The sequence below is a fragment of the Erythrolamprus reginae genome, chromosome 5 (assembly GCF_031021105.1).
Source record: "Erythrolamprus reginae isolate rEryReg1 chromosome 5, rEryReg1.hap1, whole genome shotgun sequence".
NCBI lineage: Eukaryota > Metazoa > Chordata > Lepidosauria > Squamata > Dipsadidae > Erythrolamprus > Erythrolamprus reginae.
This window is the reverse complement of record NC_091954.1, coordinates 22,902,755-22,924,242: the sequence shown is the minus strand read 5'-3', so window position 1 is coordinate 22,924,242 and position 21,488 is coordinate 22,902,755. Positions and strand designations below refer to the sequence as shown.

General features: G+C 40.4%; 1 protein-coding gene across 3 annotated transcripts in view; it reads left to right on the top strand.

The window, feature by feature from the left end:
* LOC139167595 (paladin-like) overlaps positions 1–16,776 on the top strand; it is a 126,495-nt gene extending 109,719 nt beyond the window's left edge. For all 3 annotated transcript variants that reach the window (XM_070752219.1, XM_070752218.1, XM_070752220.1), the window contains exons 12-15: positions 1,297–1,431; positions 2,405–2,521; positions 6,261–6,437; positions 8,876–16,776. In XM_070752219.1, the coding sequence (XP_070608320.1) occupies positions 1,297–1,431; positions 2,405–2,521; positions 6,261–6,296 (288 nt within the window). In that variant the 3' untranslated portion in view covers positions 6,297–6,437; positions 8,876–16,776. The remainder of the gene's footprint in view (positions 1–1,296; positions 1,432–2,404; positions 2,522–6,260; positions 6,438–8,875) is intronic.
* Positions 16,777–21,488: the final 4,712 nt, after the last annotated feature.

The window sequence follows — 21,488 nt, the reverse complement described above, 5'->3', positions numbered from 1 at the left end:
GAGACCTGGATCAACTTCTGAATAGGCTACCTGGTAGAAATTTGCTTGGCTAAACCTGGTTTGAGTGCTTCCCTGCTGGGTGTGTTGAAAACTTTAGAGTGCCATCTTGTGGCTTCTAACATGTTGCCTTTTTTGCTTTATTGTTTTTTGCCCTGGTGCTTGTATCATGGAATATCCTCCCCTCTGAAATTTGCCAAGCAGCTTCTGTCACATCTTCTATATCCCTGTTCAATATATGCCTTCATCCAGGCTTTCTTGATATAGGGGTTAGATGAATGGACATGGAAGAAAATATGCTACTTGTATGTTTCTAGGTATAATTCAAGATGCTGGTTTTCACCATTAAAGCTCTACATGCATAGGTGAGCTTCAAAATCATTAGCAAGGAGCTCTCTACCTGGTTGCTGGGTGGACGTGGCCATGGTGGGTGTGGCCTAGTCAGCCTTCTACATCATGGCGGGGGAGAGCATTTTTGCCTTCCCCAGGCTCTAAAGGCTTTTCTTGAGCCTTTGGGAGGACAAAAATGGCCTCCCCAGGCTCCGGGTCCATTTCTGACCTCCCCAAATTTCTGGTAGGCCCTGCACTTGCCTGCATCCAAAACGGGCCACATGAGGACTCCTGGGGAGAGGGGAAGGGTCAGCCAAAAGTGGGATTTGGGGGTTCCCTGAACTGCACAAAATCTTAGCTAGAGGTTCTCTCGAACTCCCAGAAGTGAACCCCTGCCTGCATGGCTTGGGACTGGGTTACCTGAGAGACCATCTTTTTCCAAGAGTCTCCACTCATCCAGTTAGATCTGGCAGAACGGATTGCTATAGATTTGTCAACCACGGAGTATCAGGTGGCAGAGAGAGAAGATGGGCTTTTTCTGCAGTGACCCCTGCTCTGTGGAACATCCCTTCTTTGGAGATCAGAATCGCCCCAACCCTGTTAGCTTTTTATAAGGCCCTAAATAACTGGCTATGTCCACAGCCTGAGGTGCTGAATGTATCGGGGATCTTGTTTCCTGGCTGTATTGCTAATTTGCCAAGTATCTCAGTTGTTTGTATATTTGTTTTGGCTGTCTTTATTGTTTTCTGTTGTTTTAACTATAGCGTATTATTTGAATTGCATATAACAGTCACTGAAATGGGCAGTTATAGAAACCAAATGAAAGAATAAATAAATAAATACTGGTAGATGCACCTCAGTGGCCTGAAAACCAGATCTTTGGATGAGCTGAAGTGATGGCGAGTACAGTTCCTGGGATGACCCCATGTTCCTGAAATTGTCCTTTTCTTCTTTCTTCTGGGCTGGCAGTATCCCTTGGCTTTTGCTCTCAATTTCAGTAGATGGCTCTGCAGACACCCTGAGCTGTACAGACTTCAAGCCGACATGAATCTGTCAGAACTTACAATCACAGCGGAACACATAACTAAGGGAGTACGGGTCCTGGTGAGTGCCCTGTGTTGTATCTTCTTCATCTTTGCATTTCTTTCTTAGTGTTCGTGTTGCAGTGTGAGAGTCATTGTGCTAAATAGTTCAGCGACCGATAAGGTTCCACAGAGTTGGCCTTCTCCGGGTCCCGTCGACTAAATAATGTCGTTTGGCGGGCCCCAGGGGAAGAGCCTTCTCTGTGGCGGCCCCGGCCCTCTGGAACCAACTCACCCCGGAGATTAGAATTGCCCCCACCCTCCCTGTCTTTCGTAAACTACTCAAGACTCATTTATACCGCCAGGCATGGGGGAGTTGAGATATTCCTTCCCCCTAGGCCATTACAAGTTATGCATGGTATGTTTGTGTGTGTTTGGTTTTTATAAATAAGGGTTTTTAGCTGTTTTATTATTGGATTGTCACATGCTGTTTTTATCATTGTTGTTAGCCGACCCGAGTCTACGGAGAGGGGCAGCATACAAATCCAATAAATTATTATTATTATTATTATTATTATTATTATTATTATTATTATTAATTATTTTTTATTATTTTTATTATTTTTATTATTTTTATTATTATTATTATTATTATTATTATTATTAGACTATTATAGCAATATTCTTGGTGCTGAGGTTGAGATAGTTTAGAGCTAGGACTGTTTGTTCCTCTCAGTTGCCTTGAAACTAATTTGTAAATGTTCTCTAACGTCAAGTTCTTAAGATTCTCCCCTGTATTTGTAAGGAAAGCAGGTTTTTTAAAAAAAATTAGCAAGGGTTCAGCAAACTTTACTCTTCCATGATTGTTTGTGGAGAACACAATAAGCTTGTGTAGCTCAAACAACAGCATTTTTTCTTTCTTTTTTCATTTAACCATAGCTATTACTATCCTTCCTTTGGAAAGATAGTAAGAATACTTGTTCATGATGGAAATAATAAGTATTTAGTTTATAGGTAAAATGAACAAAGGCTTCCTATGTTTATCACTGCTGTAGGTTGTGGATGAACGGTTTTCTCCAGATGTTCTTAGTACCGTCAAAGACATGAATGTGGCCAACTTCCGGAGGGTTCCTAAAATGCCTGTATATGGAATGGCTCAGCCCAACTCCAAGGTAAGTGTGGTTTTCACAAAGAGATTTTGTTGGGACCAGATCAATCCAAACCTGATTCCCAAACTGGAGTTTAAACAGAAGCTATACTAATGCTTCTACCTTTTCCAGTTTGGTACCTAATTGCAATTGGCCTACCTTCCACTTAAGAGTACTGCACGAGCCAGAAAGAGGGCTGAGAAAATATCTACAGACCAGCGGCAGGCAGCCACTTACCTCGCTACACAAAGGGTCCTTGGCAGCTGGCGTGCGCGGGCTCCTGACACATGTGCACACATGCGCAGCAAGCCATATTTCAGCTATTTTTGCTGATATTTTTGCTTCCGTGTATGCACATAAGCAAAAAATTGGTGATTTTCACCGGAAATCTGTCAGTCGTGCCATTCCTGGGCCATTTCCATAACCCGGACAGAGGCCCCCCCCCCCCCGGACACTGCTATGGGACATTGCATGCCAAAACAATTGGACACAAATAGACACACAGTTCCCCGCACCCCATGCCAACATTCTGCTAAACACCTAATTCCCAATGCACTGTCTTATATCTAACAATATCTACCCATGTAGCAGGGCTGTATTGCTATTGTCCTTCTCACCTTTCTCTTCTTCTCATCTTTCCTACTTACCTTCTCCTACTGGTATCTTATCATTTATCACTTCCCGTTTGTATCTTATGATTTATTATTGTGCCTTATGATTTATTATCTGTGACATACCTCTTCGTTTTTTGTATGTATACTGAGAACCTACGTATGTACAATGAGAACTTATGCTCCGGAGACAAATTCCTTGTGTGTCCAATCACACATGGCTAATAAAGAATTCTATTCTATTCTATTCTATTCCACTGCATTCTAAATAGAATCTAGCAGAAATAGTAATATATTGTAAAAAAAACATAAATTTTGGGCTCAATATTCAGTGGTACCTCTACTTAAGAACTTAATTTCTCCTGTGACCAGGTTCTTAAGTAGAAAAGTTAGTACATAGAAGCAATTTTTCCCATAGGAATCAATGTAAAAGCAAATAAGCGTGCAAACCATTAGGAAATAAATAAAAGCTCGGCATTTGGGTTGGAGGAGGAGGAGGAAGAAGAGGAGGAGGACAGTCGCTGCCCAGAGCGAAGGGAGTGTTTCTTTTCTCTGGGTGCTGGCAGAGGTTTATTCCCTCTCCAAGCGCCCAAAGAAAGGAAAATGCTCCGTTCACTCTGGACTGCCAAAGCCTCCTTAAGCGCAACCGAAAGGCTCCTCTGGCAGCCCAGAAAGTCCCGAGATGGCCGGGATTAAAGGCGGAATGGCAGGAAACTGGCCGGGCTTGTGTGTCGCTCTCAAATTTCCTGGGAAATTTTTCCAGGCTCCAGTTTTTAAGTAGAAAATGGTTCTTGAGAAGAGGCAAAAAAAATCTTGAACACACAGTTCTTATCTAGAAAAGTTCTTAAGTAGAGGCGTTCTTAAGTAGATGTACCACTGTAGTTGTAAATCAGGGATTACCTGTAACATTAAAGTCCCTGTTATCTCCAGTGGGAGGAGCTCTCAGACTCATCTGCTCCCCCTCATTTTCTGCATCTTTCAGCAGTACTTTGCAGGCAAAGCCAGGCCACTGAATGTTTCATAGATATAGAGACCCAACTAAGGAATATGGGAAGGTAGAACTGCTTAGGGGCATTAGGAAGATTGCCAAGCTTTGAGGGTCTCTCGGCCAATGGAGAGAGAAAAACATGGGCAGGGACTTTGCTAGGAAAGGAAGGCTCCAACTGAAAACGAGGCAAGCATTAAGAAGACATGAGAAAGGAACAATTATCCTGCTTAGCAAGAAAAGAGAATTCAAATAAAAATGGTATTTGCACAGCTCTGGGATGGTTTTCTAGGATGTATCATTTAAAAAATATTTTCTATTGTTTTGACACTGTCATGTTTTATTGCTGTTTGTAACATAAAATTTGAAAATAAAAAAAATAAAAATATATTTTTAAGAAATATTGGCTATAAGGACAGTAATTAAACCAAGTAGTAGAATTCTGGTCAATGAATAAAAGAAACCAATATGAAGTGGTTCAGGGGCAGGTTCCTCTTACCTTTTCCTACCAGTGCGCTGATTGTAACACATCGTGCATATGTGCGCATATCCCCTAGCACAATTTTATGTCTGCATATGCAGAGACACAATTTTCTTTCTGCGCATGCTCATAGAACTGAAAAATTGCTGAAAATTAAGGTCAAGAGCCATCCTTGTTGCAAAAGGGGGAAGTTTCCAAACTTCCCTTATGTTTTAGGTTTTATACTAAGCATACAATACTTCAATTGGTGCATTTGACTCCAACTTCTAGACAACTAAAATGATTTGTCATTGCTTTCTTCCTAAAGTTGAGTGTGAGTGGCCCAAAATCATCCAGCTGGCTTCCATGCCACTGGCAGAACTAAAACTTGACTTGTATTATGTTAGAATATTAATAACTTGTAGAAGCATGTTAACAGGTTAGCCAATGAATAGGCGTAGCAACTGAATCAGCCAATAGGACCTAACCACTTCCTGAGTTGTGCAGAGAATCGAAACTGAATATTTAAGCTTAAGACTGGGTGTGGCTCCAGTCCATTCTGCACTGTGCTCTTTTGTCCACTCTGCTTGTCTGCTGCTGAAATTAAAGTAACTGCTGCCTGTAACTGATTGAAGAAGAATTCTACTTGTGGCATTGTAAATATATGTGTTTGTAAAGAAGTTATTGAATCCAGCTGAATCAGTCATTTTTGTGTGCTTCTGGTTTTGATTTTGCAATAAACTCTGATATATTCTTTCATTACTAGACCAAAACTGGCTCTTTTGCTTTCTTATATACAGTATAAGATTTATATAATATTTAGTGTATACCTTGGATGTAAACTAAAGTGCATTCAGTTGAATATAATGTTTTTTTAGAGCTGCAATCTTACTTTCTAAATAAGGGGCTTGAGCAAAACAAATATGCCTCAGGAGTTAGACCACAAATATTTATGATTTATCTGCCTGAAAAAACAATGATTCAGTAAAATATTATTCTGTTAATTAGCAATAGTGTTGCCAAATTTCTGATTTTAATAGAAGACCATATGTGTAGCTCAGGGTTGAACTAGTTACTAAGGAGTCCTTGGTGCTCTGATTATGATGTGATCTAGTTGGATAATGTAATATATGCAAGCAAACAACCAAGCTCAGAGAGCACCAAGGTCTCCATAAATTCCTGATTATTATTATCATTTTGCTGCCATAGACTAACATGGCTCTCCTCCTATAATGTCCATCTCAGCAGAGTGGATCTGATATGCCGAATCCCAGCGACCAGTTAGGTCCCACAGAGTGGGCCTTCTCCGGGTCCTGTCAACTAAACAATGTCATTTGGCGGGACCCAGGGGAAGAGCCTTCTCTGTGGTGTCCCCGGCCCTTTGGAACCAACTCCCCCCAGAGATTAGAATTGCCCCCACCCTCCTTGCCTTTCGTAAGCTTCTTAAAACCCACTTCTGCCGTCAGGCATGGGGGAACTGAGATATTCTTTCCCCCTAGGCCTTACAATTTACGCATGGTATGTTTGTATGTACGTTTGGTTTTATAATAAGGGTTTTTTTAGTTGTTTAGTATTGGATTGTTACATGCTGTTTTTTATCACTGTTGTTAGCCACCCAGAGTCTGCGGAGAGGGGCGGCATACAAATCCAATAAATAAATAAATAAAATAAGTGCCAGTTACCTTTGTTCCTTTTCCACCTCTCTAGGTACCAGAATTATCTACGACCGCAAGTTTCTGTTAGATCGGCGCAATTCTCCCATGGCTCAAACTCCTCCTTGCCACCTTCCCAATATCCCAGGAGTTACCAGTCCTGGTTCTGTGACAGAAGATTCCAAAGTGGAAGTAAACAATCTGAACAATCATGAGGGGAAGCCTATAATTGGTAAGAACATTTGCATTATAGCAGAATCAAAATGCAATGCCAGCATCCATGCTTACTTGCAACTGACAGTATTGACCCATCTGTCTGCCACAAGTCTTCGACTCACAACCATTTGCTTACAACAGCACTGAAAAAAGTGACTTATTACTGATCCTCGCACTTGCAACCATCGTAGCATCCCCATAATCACATGATCAAAATTTGGGAGCTTGCCTATCAGCATGGGTTTACAGCCGTTGCAACATCCCAGGGTTACGTGATCATCATTTGTTCCTTTCCTAGCTGATTTTCAACAAGCAGAGTCAGTGAGGAAAGCTGGATTCGCTTAGTGACCATGTGAGTCATTTAACAGTTGCAGTTATTCTCTTGTGGCATAAGAGGTTATCAAATAGGCACAACTCACTTCACGGCCTTTGAATGGAAATTCTGGTTGCAATTGTGACTGTAAGTTGACCACTACCTTTATTCCAAAGAACAAAGAGGGTTTTTTTGGGGGGTGGGAAGGACCATGCAGTATTACTGATCTCCTTGTTCTTTATAGCCAGAATGGGAAGTGATACAGAGCTATTCTGTTTCCTGCACTTTGTTACTGTTCAAATATGAGTTTTACCTTGGGATCAAGTAATTTATTTCCTGTCTGCAGATGTTTTCTCTCTCTCTCTAATGCATTTAGAGAGCTTCTGCTGTAGAGAACAGTGAACTGTTCCAACAATTGCATGTGGTAGGAATTGAATGGTGAATTATTACCCCTTTGCCTTCTGTGTCATAGCAATTCAATAACTATGAATTATTGAGAGGTGTTTACCTTTTCAAAATGATATAAAGTAGTTCAAGGTGAGATAAAGTGCACATATTTTTTGCCATACAATTTTGTTTATATCCTTTATGAGATCGGCTTGATCCATTAGAGGGACGAGCTGAAACCCACTATAGGCTATAGGAATTGAGGGGTCCTGGGTGCTCTATGAGCTTGCTTGTATTCTTGTAGACGTTTCATTACCCAAACTAGGTAACATCATCTACCACTGATAGTGTCACCAATTTGGGTAATGAACAATCTGCAAGAAAACAAGCAAGCTCGGAGAGCACTGAGGACCCCTTTTTTCAACCTTGAGATACAAATATTCTTTATTGGTAAATAGGAATTGGACAAAAAATTAGGTAAGTGAGGCTAATAATACAGTAATACCTCATGATACAAACTTAATTGGTGCAAGGAGGAGGTTCGTAAGACGAAAGGTTCGTAAGACGAAACATTGTTTCCCATAGGAAACAATGTAAAGTCAATTAATCCGTGTAACAAAAAAACCCCCCGCAAAAAAACGGCTTTCGGCGACTGCTGGGAAGCCGCGCAGCTGTTTTAAAAGGTGACAGCCGGCCTGGGGGGCTTCCCAGCACCCCCCCGAACCGGGGGGGGGGTGCTGGCAAGCCCCCCAGGCCGGCTGCGACCTTTTAAAACAGCCGCGCCGCTTCGCAGCTGTCTCCCGAAGCCGAACGCGGAAGTTCGGCTTTAGCGTTCGGCTTCAGGAGACAGCTGCGAAGCGGCGCGGGTGTTTTAAAAGGTCGCAGCCGGCCTGGGGGGCTTCCCAGCAACCTCCCGAACCGAACCCGGGGTTCAGCAAAATTTTGCCTCTTCTTACGAACTTTGTTCGAGTTACGAACCAGCGTTCGGGAGGCTTCTGGGAAGCCCCGCCGCCCGGCTGTCACCTTTTAAAACAGCCGCGCGGCTTCCCAGCAGTCTCCGAACGCCGGTTCGTAACTCGAAAAAAGTTCGTAAGAAGAGGCAAAATTTTTCTGAACCCCGGGTTTGTATCACAAGTTGTTCGTAAGACGAGGTGTTAGTATCTTGAGGTACCACTGTACTCACTTACCTAATTTTTTGTCCAATTCCTATTTACCAATATTTTTTTCCTTTATGTAGCTGGTCTCAAACAACCATCTTGTTTCATTTCAAGTTCAAAGTTTATCTCAGTCAAAGACTAGCAAATAGCAATGCAATAACAAACTGTTTAGAAGTAAAGGAGGAAGGCCAAATGTAAAACACAAGCTAAACATGAATGTAGGTGTAAAACACAAGCTAAAACATGAATTTACAATAAAAAACATTGGAGGTGAGAAATGTCCCAGACGTTCCATGCATGAACTTTACCATGCTTGGGTCATATGGTATTGGGTGCTCCATGCCCAAAGTGGAATGTCTTTTGGATGTATTGGCCCATATACAGAATGAAATAGGGCAGTTTTATTTTGGATATGCACCCAACATCGTGATTCCATAATGCAGCAGAAGGTGACCTCTGAGGTGAGGTCTGACTCAAATGTCATTGAAAGTAAGAATTCACTGATCTCTTAGGAGACATAAAAAAAACCATGTCTGCAAAGTTTCTCCTCCTAAAATATGTTCTGTTGATTTTCATGTGTTCTTGTTTTTCAATCAGGTGATGATTCTCAATTTGAAATGGACATCTGATTTTTCCTGAGGGTAACCATGGAGAGACAGCAATTCCTGATCACCTGTGCACATCTGATTTTGATCATCAGGTTCAATAACTCGAAGGATGAAAGAAGAAAAAGAAGAAGCTGCTGTTTCCACAGAATTTTCACTTCAGCTTTTGAAGTGCCAAAGGATAAGAGGACTCTCCTTGATTTCCATTAACCATACCATGCTTCCTACCCATCTCCCCCTCCCCTGCTTGCCTTACTCACTCCCTGTGACTGACTTGGAACCCATGATAAATTTATAGGGCTAAGGAGTGTCCCTTGGCTTCTCGCACTTTAGAGACAAATGTTCAAATATGCACATGCGAGAATTTAACTTCTATCAACAATTGGATATTTATTGCAAAACACACAAGGGGCATGGAAAGGGTGGATATATGTTTGAAGTGACATGACACTGCCATTGTTCTCCTTTCCCTTAACTGCTGTTAAATTGATGTCAATTTATTAACTGGTTCCTATGTCATATCTCATTTTTTGATGTGCAAAATGCACTCTCTTTGATATTTCTAAATCCTGTTGCTCAACTTGTCTTTTTTAGTTAGTATAACCTTTCATGTGGGCACTGCTGTGAGATTTTCCTAAAAGAGTATTATGGGAGGTTTTTTCCTGCTTCCCCTGAAAATTTCTTTTTTTTAAAAAATGGATAAATAATTTAGAACCATCACTTCATCGAGCATTCATTTCACTTCATATTTCATCCCAATATCATTTCCCCCTCCCCCCCAAAAAAGATTATCTCCAATTCCCCCATTTAACCCCCCCTCCAGTGTTAAAAATGAACCACATCTTTTCCTAATGTAATTGGGGAATATCACACTTGATGGATTTTTCTATCAGTGTTTCTCAAATTCAGCTATTTTAAGCTGTGTGGAATTCACCTTCCAGAATTCTGAGAGTTGGTCAACACAGCTTTAAAGTTGCGAAGGTTGTTCTCTACTATTCCTCTTCCAGTCTTTAATTTTTGCTGCTCAGTAACATCTGGTGGGTTCTTGGCAAGTGCATCTTTGTGCCAAAATAATTAAATAAAGCAACCTGGTTATGCTTAACTAAGAGAAACCCAACCTCCAAAAATGAAATTTGTGAAAATGTCTTGGTGGACCAGAGAACCTTAAGAATCAATTAATTATGAAGATGTTAAGTGCTGATTTCATGATGTATGACTTCAAATGAATTTGAAAGGGTGACTAATCATAAAGATTTCACTGCATTTTTCGAACAAGACCTATTTGCTTCTTGGTCAATATCTTTTCTTTCTCAAATTCATACATTATTAAATCAGTCACATTGTAACCTATTGTCTGTATGGAGGAAGAGTTGCTGATGATCTTACTTTATTCTGTTTATTTTGATACACTGGCCATTTCCCACCTATTGGTGACCTAACTCCCAAGTTGATTAGTTCTGGCATGAGTGATCTTGTGCTGTTTGCCTGGGATTGTTGCAGAGACCAAGTAGGATCTTTCTTTGTAGGAATTCATAGGCAATTGAAGTCTCCTTGTTGGAAAAAAAAAAAGCAGTTACTGCGAGAAAGAAAATTGGTGAATCAGTTTAATACAGCCAATGGATGAATCCATGTGATGACTGCATGGCCCCATGATACTTTGCACTCTGAGAATGCTGCAATATTAGATTGTTTTGTTGTCTAGGCCAGGGATCTCCAAACTCAGTAACTTTTAAGACTTCATCTCCCAGGATGCCTCAACCAAAATGGAATTCTGAGAGTTGAAGTCCTCAAATCTTAAAAGTTGTCAGGTTTGGAGACCCCCTAGCCTTGGCTAATGGAATAATAAAACTCTTTGCTTCATGTCACCAATAGATGGAAAGCAGATTTTTTTTCTTTTTTTTCTTCAAAAATTAATTATTTTAGCACCCAGACTTAAGAAAAACTATAGTGATGACAGCAGAAAATGTATTTCCTTCTCTCAGAAGAGGGAATACTACTTAAGACAGTGCTTGGTGTGACCTTGCATACATAAGTTGGGGGGGGGGTTGGTTGTTTTTTGTTTTTTTTAAGATAACAGACCCACACTGGATGTTTGCTCCTTGTCTTCAGTGATGCTTTCCTCCTCTGTAACTTTATTTTGAAAACAAAGCCTCTAAGGCAAGGATAAGTTACCATGACCCACCCAGATGTCATTAGACTGCAACTCCCACTATCTCTGGCTATTGGTCTTGCTATCTGACACTGATGGGGGTTGGAGATTCTGCTGTTCTAAGATTCTTCTCTAAAATATTTGCCTCTGATTCCTTTAGGAAGTCTTCCAAGAGTGATTCATGTGCTACCTCAAAAACAGAATGACTGAATTGTGCTAGCTTTCCCTAGTGGGGAAGTCATACCGCTATGGCAATTTTGCACATGGATTTTATTGTTCAGGCATAATTGGGAGAGGGAAGTGATACAGCCTCAGGGAATGTGGCAACAAAGATACTTGTTTTTATTAATGTAGGCTTCACTTCTAGAAGAATATCTGAGAATATGTTCGTCCTATTGGATTTTGGCCTATAAAATGACTTAATAGAATTCATTTCAGTTCTCGAATTCACCTGTATTTTCAAATCTGGGAAGCGACTTTGGCTCTTAATTCTCTTTATAAATTGACAACTTTATCATAATTGACTAGATTTAGAAAGAGGGGGGAGTGTCGTGATCTAAAATGTAGAGTGCAGGGTTTTTGCTTCACCCTCTGCCTTTGTGATAGCTTTGGGGGCATGTAAGAAAGGCAGGAATTTATTTTGTTTCGCCTACTGTAAAATGTGAATAATACAGAAGCAAAATTGCTTTGTAACTGTCGATGTCTCAGGAATAATATCCTATTTGCAATGTCTCTGGGGAAAGATTGCTGCTTTCTAAAGTGGGTGAATGTGCTGTGACTAAGCTGCAGCTGGTCAAGGGAAGAATCCCTTGAAGTGCAGTGTAAGCATTTGGATTTGGGCCAGGAGACCTCTAAAACTCACTGCATGTTCAGTTATAAATCAGAACACAGACGGTTCTGGTGTTTCTGTCTGGAACCTCCATTCAATGGCCATACAGTTAGTGGTAGGGAAGAGTCAAATAACAGCTTTGTTTGGCAGATTTGGGCACAACTGAAGTTTTAATCACAATCCCAGTTCAGCTAAGTCCAACGAGGGAAGGAAGGAATGGGTAAAAATAGAGTTTGAGGGCTGCTAACAGACCTTGTTCTCATTGTAGTTTTTTTTTTTTTTTTTAAAATTGGGATTTGGGAGTTAACTTTAGTATGTTACTTTCTCCCTTCTGGTGATTTAACTAGTAAAATACTGTTAAGAAGACACTTTTCATAATGAAAAAAATACCAGAGAATTCCATGAGATTTCACAAATTTGTTGCTATATTAAAAAAAAACCCTGATTCTTCTGAAGTCTGTTCCATATAAACTTAGCTGAAGGAAGGAGTGTTCCAGAGGGAAGGATTGATCTGTAGTCTGAGTGAACAGATTTCTCTTGTACTGCAGGATTCTTCATGTGTTTGGATAATTTTTTTCTGCTCCTGTATCTGCTTTAATTTCCCCCCAATTTATAAAATTGAGCTAGTACTGTATACTCATATCTTACTGATGGTTCTGAGAAAATAATGTCATTAAGAAACAAATATTGTTCCATTTCCCTAAAAAGAGGTCTCTAAACTTGACAACTTTAAGACTTGTGGATTTCAACTCCCAGAAATCTGAGGAAGTCCACAAGTCTTAAAAGTTGCCAAATTTAGGGACCCCTGCCCTAAAATTTGCTTTAGTCATGGCCATTTTCTTTCCCATGCTTTCTCATCCTTGTCTACGAATAAAGCTGCATTTTATAGAGGAAGAGAAAGCTATAAAGGGAAAAAAAGATCATTGCTTTATTCTGCAGAATTTATCCTCCTAGCACAATATAAGTTCTCAGAGAATTTGCAGAGAAGACTTAAGAGGTAACAATGCTAGGCACTAAAAATATTTGCAGCTGATTTTTATTACTTGAAAAATTTCTATCCGATAGCTGAAAGAATAGAAATAATTGCTAATGTATTTTGCAGCCCTTCAAATTCAGAACCACAATCTCTTTTATCAGTAAATTAGTATTGTATCTCTTTTCTAAACTGGGGCCTCCAGTGCTATACTGTATATGATCATTTCCCCTGCTTTTTTTGTAAAGAAACTTTGGAATAGCTGATAAATTTTAAGCTCTATTATGAGCTAAGTGAATACATTTGAGGTAAGTAAGGCTGCAGGCTTTAGTCAATTCCTTTTTTCTTTTTTCTTTTGCTAACAAAAAGGAACAGATTTATAATCTGATGTAGAACATGCTTTCCTCTTTTTTTTGCCCTTTTTCTTAAAACTTCATGTTAAAATGCTGTATAGATGTAATCAACTGACTGAAAATTATTAATTAAAATTCATTTATTGAGTCTGTCTTTGGATTTACAGTTTCTAGGATTAGGCCAGCAGATAAATGCATCCAGGGAAATCTATGGGGGAAGTTGAGAAAGTGATTGTGGTTGAAACTCCTTTTTAAGGTCTTGTGCATGCAGCACATGGAAAAAAGTGATGACACTTCAGTCGTAGTTACTCTACTGACCAGTGTTGGCTGGCTGGGAAATTCTGGGAGTTGAAGTTCACATACTTTCAAATTGCCAAGGTTGAGAAACATTGATCTTGACCAGAGGCCTTCAAGCTTGGCAATTTTAAGATTTGTGAATTTCAGCATAGCTGGCTGGAGAATTCTGGGACTTAGAAGTCCACAAGTCTTAAAAGTTGCCAAGTTTGGGGACCCCTGATCTTGACTGCCTATATACCAGTAATTGTGCTAGTGAAAAGACCAAACAAGGATGCCTAGTGTTATCTTAAAGAGCTGTGCTTTGCAAATAGCTTTTGCAGGTGGAAGGATTTTATGTGACATTTGCACAAAAAGATTTCGGCAATCAATGGCAGACAATTTGTACTAGGAGATGCCATCTTTTATTTATTACAAACAAATAGGTTGAACCAGCTTTGCTCTTTTGGAACCTTTCAACTTTCCAGAGAGCAATCTCAGCCTGAATGACCAGAAGCTATTTACATCATTATTTTAAAACAAAAAACAGCAAAATCCATCTAGATAAAGTGTAGTAATGGTGAAAGACACACTGAATTAGAAGTCACCCTCACACCAAGTGTACATATTTGAAAACATTTCACTGGAAATATCTGGATTCCCTGAATCAGGTTGAATACTTATGCAAAAATGTAGCAATTCACATATGCTGAAGAATGAGTAAACTCAGAAAATGTCTCTGGAAGAAAATTAGCACAAAACTTAATTGTGATAGGTTGCTTGCTGTCTTTGCCAATTCAGTTTAGGCTTGTTTGGCAAGAACATCGAGCAACGGATTGAGTATTACTTTCCATCTCCTCCGATTATCTGAGACCGTTTAATATTTGGTTGCTGTTTATTTCTTTGTTGTTGTGCTTAAAAATGCAATTACACACACACACACACACATACTTCTTTGTGGCATAAAAATAAAAATTCTGGTCTTCCATTAGCTATAGCATTCCAACTTAGTATGTTGATTTTTGAAAAATAATAATAATTTTTAAAAAACTCTTCCAGTTCAGTTGTCTAAACCAGTATTTGATGCTGGCTAGAAAATTCAGGGAGTTTAGATTCACCTGTCTAAAAGTTGCTGAGGTTGTCAAATACTGATCTAGACTGCTTTTGACATCTGGTTTATTTGCTGATTTTCACAACAAAAAATGGAGGATTGTAATTATTTGCATCAACTGTAGTTTCTATAATGAGGAGGACTGTATAGTAGGAACAGAATTAAAATATTTTAAATATTTGCTATGGCTCATCATCACCGAAGGATTCTGTTATAAGAACCTTTTGTACAGAGAACTAATAAAGGATGTTTATAGTGGCCTTGGAAAATCTTCAGTGTTATGGCTAAAATACTATCTGTTTTGACTCCGAGATGCCACTTGGAACACTTGAAAAGATCCATGGTAAGTTGCCCTTGCCATCACCAAAGATAGTGTGCTCAATGCATCAATGAGGATTTCTAGAGCCTAAATTTAAAGTTCACAATTCTGCCACTGTTTCTGGCATTTGTCTACATAGAATTGGATTAACAATGAGCTTTCCACTATAAATTGGCTAATGATCCAATCTTAACCAGGAGGCTACATTTGAATCTGGATCTATTAGTAGATGGGCAAGGATTTTTGACCAGGTGTTGAATGATGACAATGAAACCTTTTAGCTCTAAGAAAAAGTATGCCCTGAGTAGACATTTGTGTGAGACTACTTGTTGGGGGGTGGGGGATACATTCCTTAATTCTTTCTCTGTACTTGTCTGCCTGAGTGATTGGTTTTGGCCTGGCTCTAAGTGGACTTGGATAATTGTGGCTGAGAGGATAGATAGATATTCTACAAGTTCATGGCCTGCTTGCAGTTTCATTTCATTTATTTAGATTTGTATGCCGCCCCTCTCCGCAGACTCGGGGCGGCTCACAACAGAATAACAGAAGACAATTTCAGTTATCTTCATCCAAAAAGAAGCATGCTGCTTTCCATATCAAACTTATTTTGTCCTAGACATCTAGTATCTAATACTATGTACCCCTCGGATTACTGCTTTTCACCATCATTTATGGATTGCTCCTTGATATATCAATAATTGGACAGTTAAGCTTTGTTGCGTTGAGTTCTCTGTAAACCTCAGGACTGTGTTAAAACTTTCTGGATTAGTTCTGCAGTTGCAAACTTGGTACCAAACACAATTTCAGTCCCTTTCCCCCATCCGATTTCTCTATTAATCTTAACTTGCTGAATAGATTTTGCTGACGGGTGAAAAAGTGAGATTTGTCTTCATGATCTTTTAGTTAAATTTTTACAGTGGTGAGGAATCCACGAAGGACAATTTGATAGGCATGGAATCGGAGTTCAAAGAACAGGTAGAAGAATGAAGAGGTTGCATGGCGATAGATTTCATGAGCATTTTGACTCTTGCATCCTGCAGTTTCACAGAGACATGGCAGGTTGGAAGAGATTTGCAGTTGCTGATCATCTGCAAAACTGGGTAACTCTTGAACATTTAAGAGAATTCTACTGTGGAGAGAGGGTGAATGCAAGAATAATATATGTATGGGTGAATATATACTTCCCAATATATATATAAATATATATATGTGTGTGTAAATTACTTTTAGAAGAAATAACATCAGGGAAAATGTTTTGGATTGATTATGAGGTGTATCTGGTTTAGCTGGTGATGTTTCATACACCTGGCTTTCCAAGCATTGACAATAATTCATCCAACGTAGAAATCCAATGTTATAAGGACCAGTTGTTTATAAAAATGGTTGTAAATCAAATCAGATGTGGGGAAAAATAATCAGCACCTTTGTCCCCATTTATCTGAGGAACACCAAACTACCTTGCTCCTCCTCCCATCTTCCCTCTATTGCCTATTTCATATCATGAGGATGGCAAACCGGAGTGCCTTTCTTTGCCTTAAGTGGGTGAAGTTCTCCTTCAGACATTATGTGTGGCAGCTTGTTTTTTTCTATCTTATTTGTCGGCATTGAAGTAAGAGTAGAAGCCACTGCCAAAAAAAGATTACTGAATGTTCTTAATGCATTTGAAAGCGTCGTATCTTCCTGTTCTTTTTTTTTTTTTGGCACATCATCCATGTTTAACTAAACCCCAGGATTCTTGTTTTAACCATCAAAGGTGGTCTGAAAAATCCTTGGGTACTTCTGTAACATATCTGATTTTTACTGAAACAGGTGTTTGGGAAAACACTCTCGCCAATGGTTGCTGTTACAATGAGATCAATAAAGACCTTGATTCTATCAAACCAAAATGCCTGTGTGTGTCTGCTTTTTCCATTGCCGTGGCAATATGGAAATGTGGGACCTGAGATAAATTTTATTTTTTTATTTTTCTTGAGATCACAGGATGGCCTTTCCTTTCATGCAATACAGGTACCCTCGACTTACAATCGCAGTCAAATCCAAAAATTCTGTTGCTAAGGGAAACAGTTTTAAAGTGAGTTTGGCCCCCATTTCCATAGTTGTTAAGGAAATATTTACAATGCAAGTAAATTTGACTTTCCCCGTTTACTTTGTAAAGTGGTTTGCAAAAAGTGGTCCCAGAACCCTTGGTCACTGCAAACATCAATAAATGAGAGTTGCTAAGCATCCAAATTTTCATCGCATGATCATGGGTATGTTGCATTACTCATAAGAATGGAATGGTCATAATTCACTTTATTCAAGGCTGCTTGTAACAGTCACTAACTGAATGGTTGTAAATTGAGGCCTGCCTGTATTTTTAATTTTTTCCCCCATAATGCAGGTTTTGGAAGGAGTGGGAAGGAGTAGAAATCCTCTACATTAGAAGGATGAGCAGAGACGGGTTTGTCCAAACTGATAGTGACTCACTGGTGATGTTATGGTGACATGGAACTAATTCAGTCAGTGTTGGCCTGTGGATGCCACCATCCTTTTTAAAAAAATATTTTAGGATTATTTTATTTTTTAAAATTGGGGGAGGGATTTTTTTCTTGGTCTTTTTTTTTTCTTTCTGAAGCTGAGTTTCCAGCACACTGCATGTGGTCGCCCTCTTGTTTTTGGCTTTTGGGGGAGGAGTCTTTTTAATTTTTATTATTATTATGGAATTTGGGGGGTTTCTTCTGCACATGCGCAGGAGCTGAGTCCCTGGCATTGTACATGCAGTTGCCTGTGATGAAGTATCCACAACTTCTGAAAGCAAGCTGTTCCATTGGTTAATTCTCACTGTTGAGAAGTTTCTACTTCATTCCAAATTGTTTTTTTTTCCGTGATCTTCCTTTTTACACATTCAAGAATCCTGGAATGAGTACCTATTGTTTTGCTGCTATAAAATAGGGCAGTTTTAACTCTGAATTACACCTGCAAACCCCACACACACCCCAAAAAACAAAAAACCCACCAGGTTGGGATTTCTAATGTAAACTAGATCCTTGCAAATTTCAATTTTGAGGTCCACATTTTTCTTCACTCTTTTGTTTCAAGGGTAGTAATTGGTAATCTCATTCTTTGAAGTTTGGGCCACTTGAAAGTTACCTCCAGGAATGATATCTCAGTATCTCGCTCTAAAGAACTACTTACCTATGTATATGGTCAGGCAAGATGTTAATATATAAAGGAGTAAATGGAATTTACTATTTGTGCATTGTTTTGGTAACAGTTTAAATTAAACTTTGCATGTTTAATTTCAGCATTGTTTTGTTTTTGCCACATTGAATGGTAGTTTTAGGAATGCAGGTAGAGCACACAAGTCACCAGAAATTGGCTCTGAATTATCATTAAAAGGGACGAGCGCATACACTTTTACATACACCTGTTTGGTTTTTGTAGATAGCGACAATCTATTGTACCGATAGGATTAAAAAAACGTTGACGTTTCAAGGTAAACATTAACCCTTTAGTTTTGTTTGCTGCCTGTTAAGAGATCATGCCAAACCAAATGATTTGAATGTTATTTATTCAAAATAAATTATTCCTTCTGCTTTCTTCTCACACATTTAATACTCTATTGGCAAATGCAATTCAGCAATTGATGACTAGTTCTTCCCTGATTTTTGAAACCTACTGTGGTCTTAGCAGGAAAGTCCCTTGGATGCTAGCACTATTTCCTTTTTTGAAAGCTACTCTTTAAACTTTATTTTTAGGGGTGGGGTGAATGGTATCCTTGTACTGATGCCTGACCCTGATGTAAAGCATTCTAAGGTAGCTTTATTTCAGCTGCTTGGTACGGTCTGGCCCCTAAACTACTGCAGGAACTCAAAATGTAAAAATTATGTAGCTGTCTTGGTTCCACAATCAGTGTTTTTACATTTTCCAGAAAAAGAATGGGTTTGCATTCCAAAGTCCATTTTAACATAAGAATTGGGGGGGGGGGGGGGGGAGGATCAAAGAAATTGTTGTTTCATAATGTAGAGTAATGTACAAGTACTCCTTGACTTATAACAGTTCATTTAGTGATTGTTCGAAGTTACCGCAGCACAGAAAAAAAGTTGCTTATGAGCATCTTTCACACGAACCATTGCACGATCCCTATGGTCACATGATCAAAACTTAGATTTATTATTTATGTATTCATTTATTTATTTTATTAATTAGATTTGTATGCCGCCCCTCTCCGTAGACTCGGGGTGGCTAACAACAGTAAAATGATGATATGAACAAATCTAATATTAAAAGTAATATTAAAAACCCCAATTTAAGAAACCAATCATACATACAGACATACCACGCATAAATTATAGCCTATATATTATAAGCTTTCATCAGATAGAATCAAGATCTATATTATCCATAAATAAATATATTAATACAGTATTTGTATCTGTTTACTTGGTCTTTATTGTTAATGTCGAGTATTCTGAGTAGAGACAGGTTACAAGCGGTGTGCCACAAGGGTCTGTTCTGGGTCCTATTCTTTTTAATATGTTTGTGAGTGACATAGGGGAAGGATTGGTAGGGAAGGTTTGCCTATTTGCCGATGACTGTAAAGTGTGCAATAGGGTTGATATTCCTGGAGGGGTCTGTGATATGGTAAATGATTTAGCTTTACTAGATAAATGGTCAAAGCAATGGAAACTGCAGTTTAATGTTTCCAAATGTAAAATAATGCACTTGGGGAAAAGGAATCCTCAATCTGAGTATTGCATTGGCAGTTCTGTGTTAGCAAAAACTTCAGAAGAGAAGGATTTAGGGATTGTGATTTCTGACAGTCTCAAATGGGTGAGCAGTGTAGTCGGGCGGTAGGAAAGGCAAGTAGGATGATTGGCTGCATAGCTAGAAGTATAACAAGCAGGAAGAGGGAGATTGTGATTCCCTTATATAGAGCGCTGGTGAGACCACATTTGGAATACTATGTTCAGTTCTGGAGACCTCACCTACAAAAAGATATTGACAAAATTGAACGGGTCCAAAGACGGACTACAAGAATGGTGGAAGATCTTAAGCATAAAACGTATCAGGAAAGACTTAATGAACTCAATCTGTATAGCCTGGAGGACAGAAGGAAAAGGGGGGACATGATCGAAACATTTAAATGTGTTAAAGGGTTAAATACAGTCCAGGAGGGAAGTGTTTTTAATAGGAAAGTGAACACAAGAACAAGGGGACACAATCTGAAGTTAGTTGGGGGAAAGATCAAAAACAACGTGAGAAAATATTATTTCACTGAAAGAGTAGTAGATCGTTGGAACAAACTTCCAGCAGACGTGGTGGGTAAATCCACAGTAACTGAATTTAAACATGCCTGGGATAAACATATATCCATTGTACAGTGATCCCCCGGTTATTGCGTCCCCAACCATTGCGAACAGGGTAATTTGCGATTTTTGAACCCGGAAGTCAAAACACCATCTGCGCATGCGTGCCCTTTTTTTTCTATGGGCACGCATGCGTAGATGGGCCGGGCAAATCAGCTGCTGGGCGGCTTCCCTGGGTCTTCTCCTGACTCCTAAAGCGGGGAAGTTCGCCAGGAGTCAGCGGAGAAGCGGCGCGCCTGTTTTAAAAAATCGGAGCCGGCCTGGGGGGGCTTTCCAGCAACCCACGAGCCCCCAACCCGGGCTCGTGGGTTGCTGGAAAGCCCCCCCAGGCCGGCTCCGATCCCCCAGGCCGTGTCTCCTTCTCCCTCCTCCTCCTCCTCTTCTTCCCCGCTCTTCCATCCTTCGCCGCCGAGGTCGCCAGGAAGGGAGAAGAAGAGTCAATGAACGGTGCCAGCCGCCGCCTTGCCCAACGCAAAGCGCAAGAGCCCAGACCCGGAGGCAACCCGCTCGCTGTCCGCGGCGCTTCGAGTTTCTCCTCCCGGAGGCGCGCTCGACGCTCGCTGCAGCCGAAGATCCGGGTTTCCCCTTTCCATGGGCAGCGGACGAAGGAACCTTCCCTGGGTCTTCCCCCGCTGCAGCGAGCGCCGAGCGCGCCTCCGGAAGGAAAAACTCGAAGCGCCGCAGACAGCGAGCGGGTTGCCTCCGGGTCTGGGCTCTTGCGCTTTGCGTTGGGCGAGGCGGCGGCTGGCGCCGTTCATTGACTCTTCTTCTCCCTTCCTGGCGACCTCGGCGGCGAAGGATGGAAGAGCAGGGAAGAAGAGGAGGAGGAGGGAGAAGGAGACACGGCCTGGGGGATCGGAGCCGGCCTGGGGGGGCTTTCCCTTTCAGGGTGGGCGAGCGGCGGGCGCGGCAGCAGCGAGGAGTTTGCGTGGGCGGCGGGGAAACCCCAATCTTCGGCTCCTCGCTGCTGGGAAGTAAAAACACCATCTGCGCATGTGCAGATGGTGTTTTTACTTCCGCAGCGCTACTTCGCGAAAACCCGCTCGTTGCGGGGGGTCCTGGAACGGAACCCTCGCAACGAGCGGGGTATTACTGTACAGGAAATAGTATAAGGGCAGACTAGATGGACCATGAGGTCTTTTTCTGCCGTCAGTCTTCTATGTTTCTATGTTTCTACATATGTACAATATTTTAACTATTCCTATAAATAGATACTTTAAACTGTACAGTCCTTTCTTGATTAGTTCAAG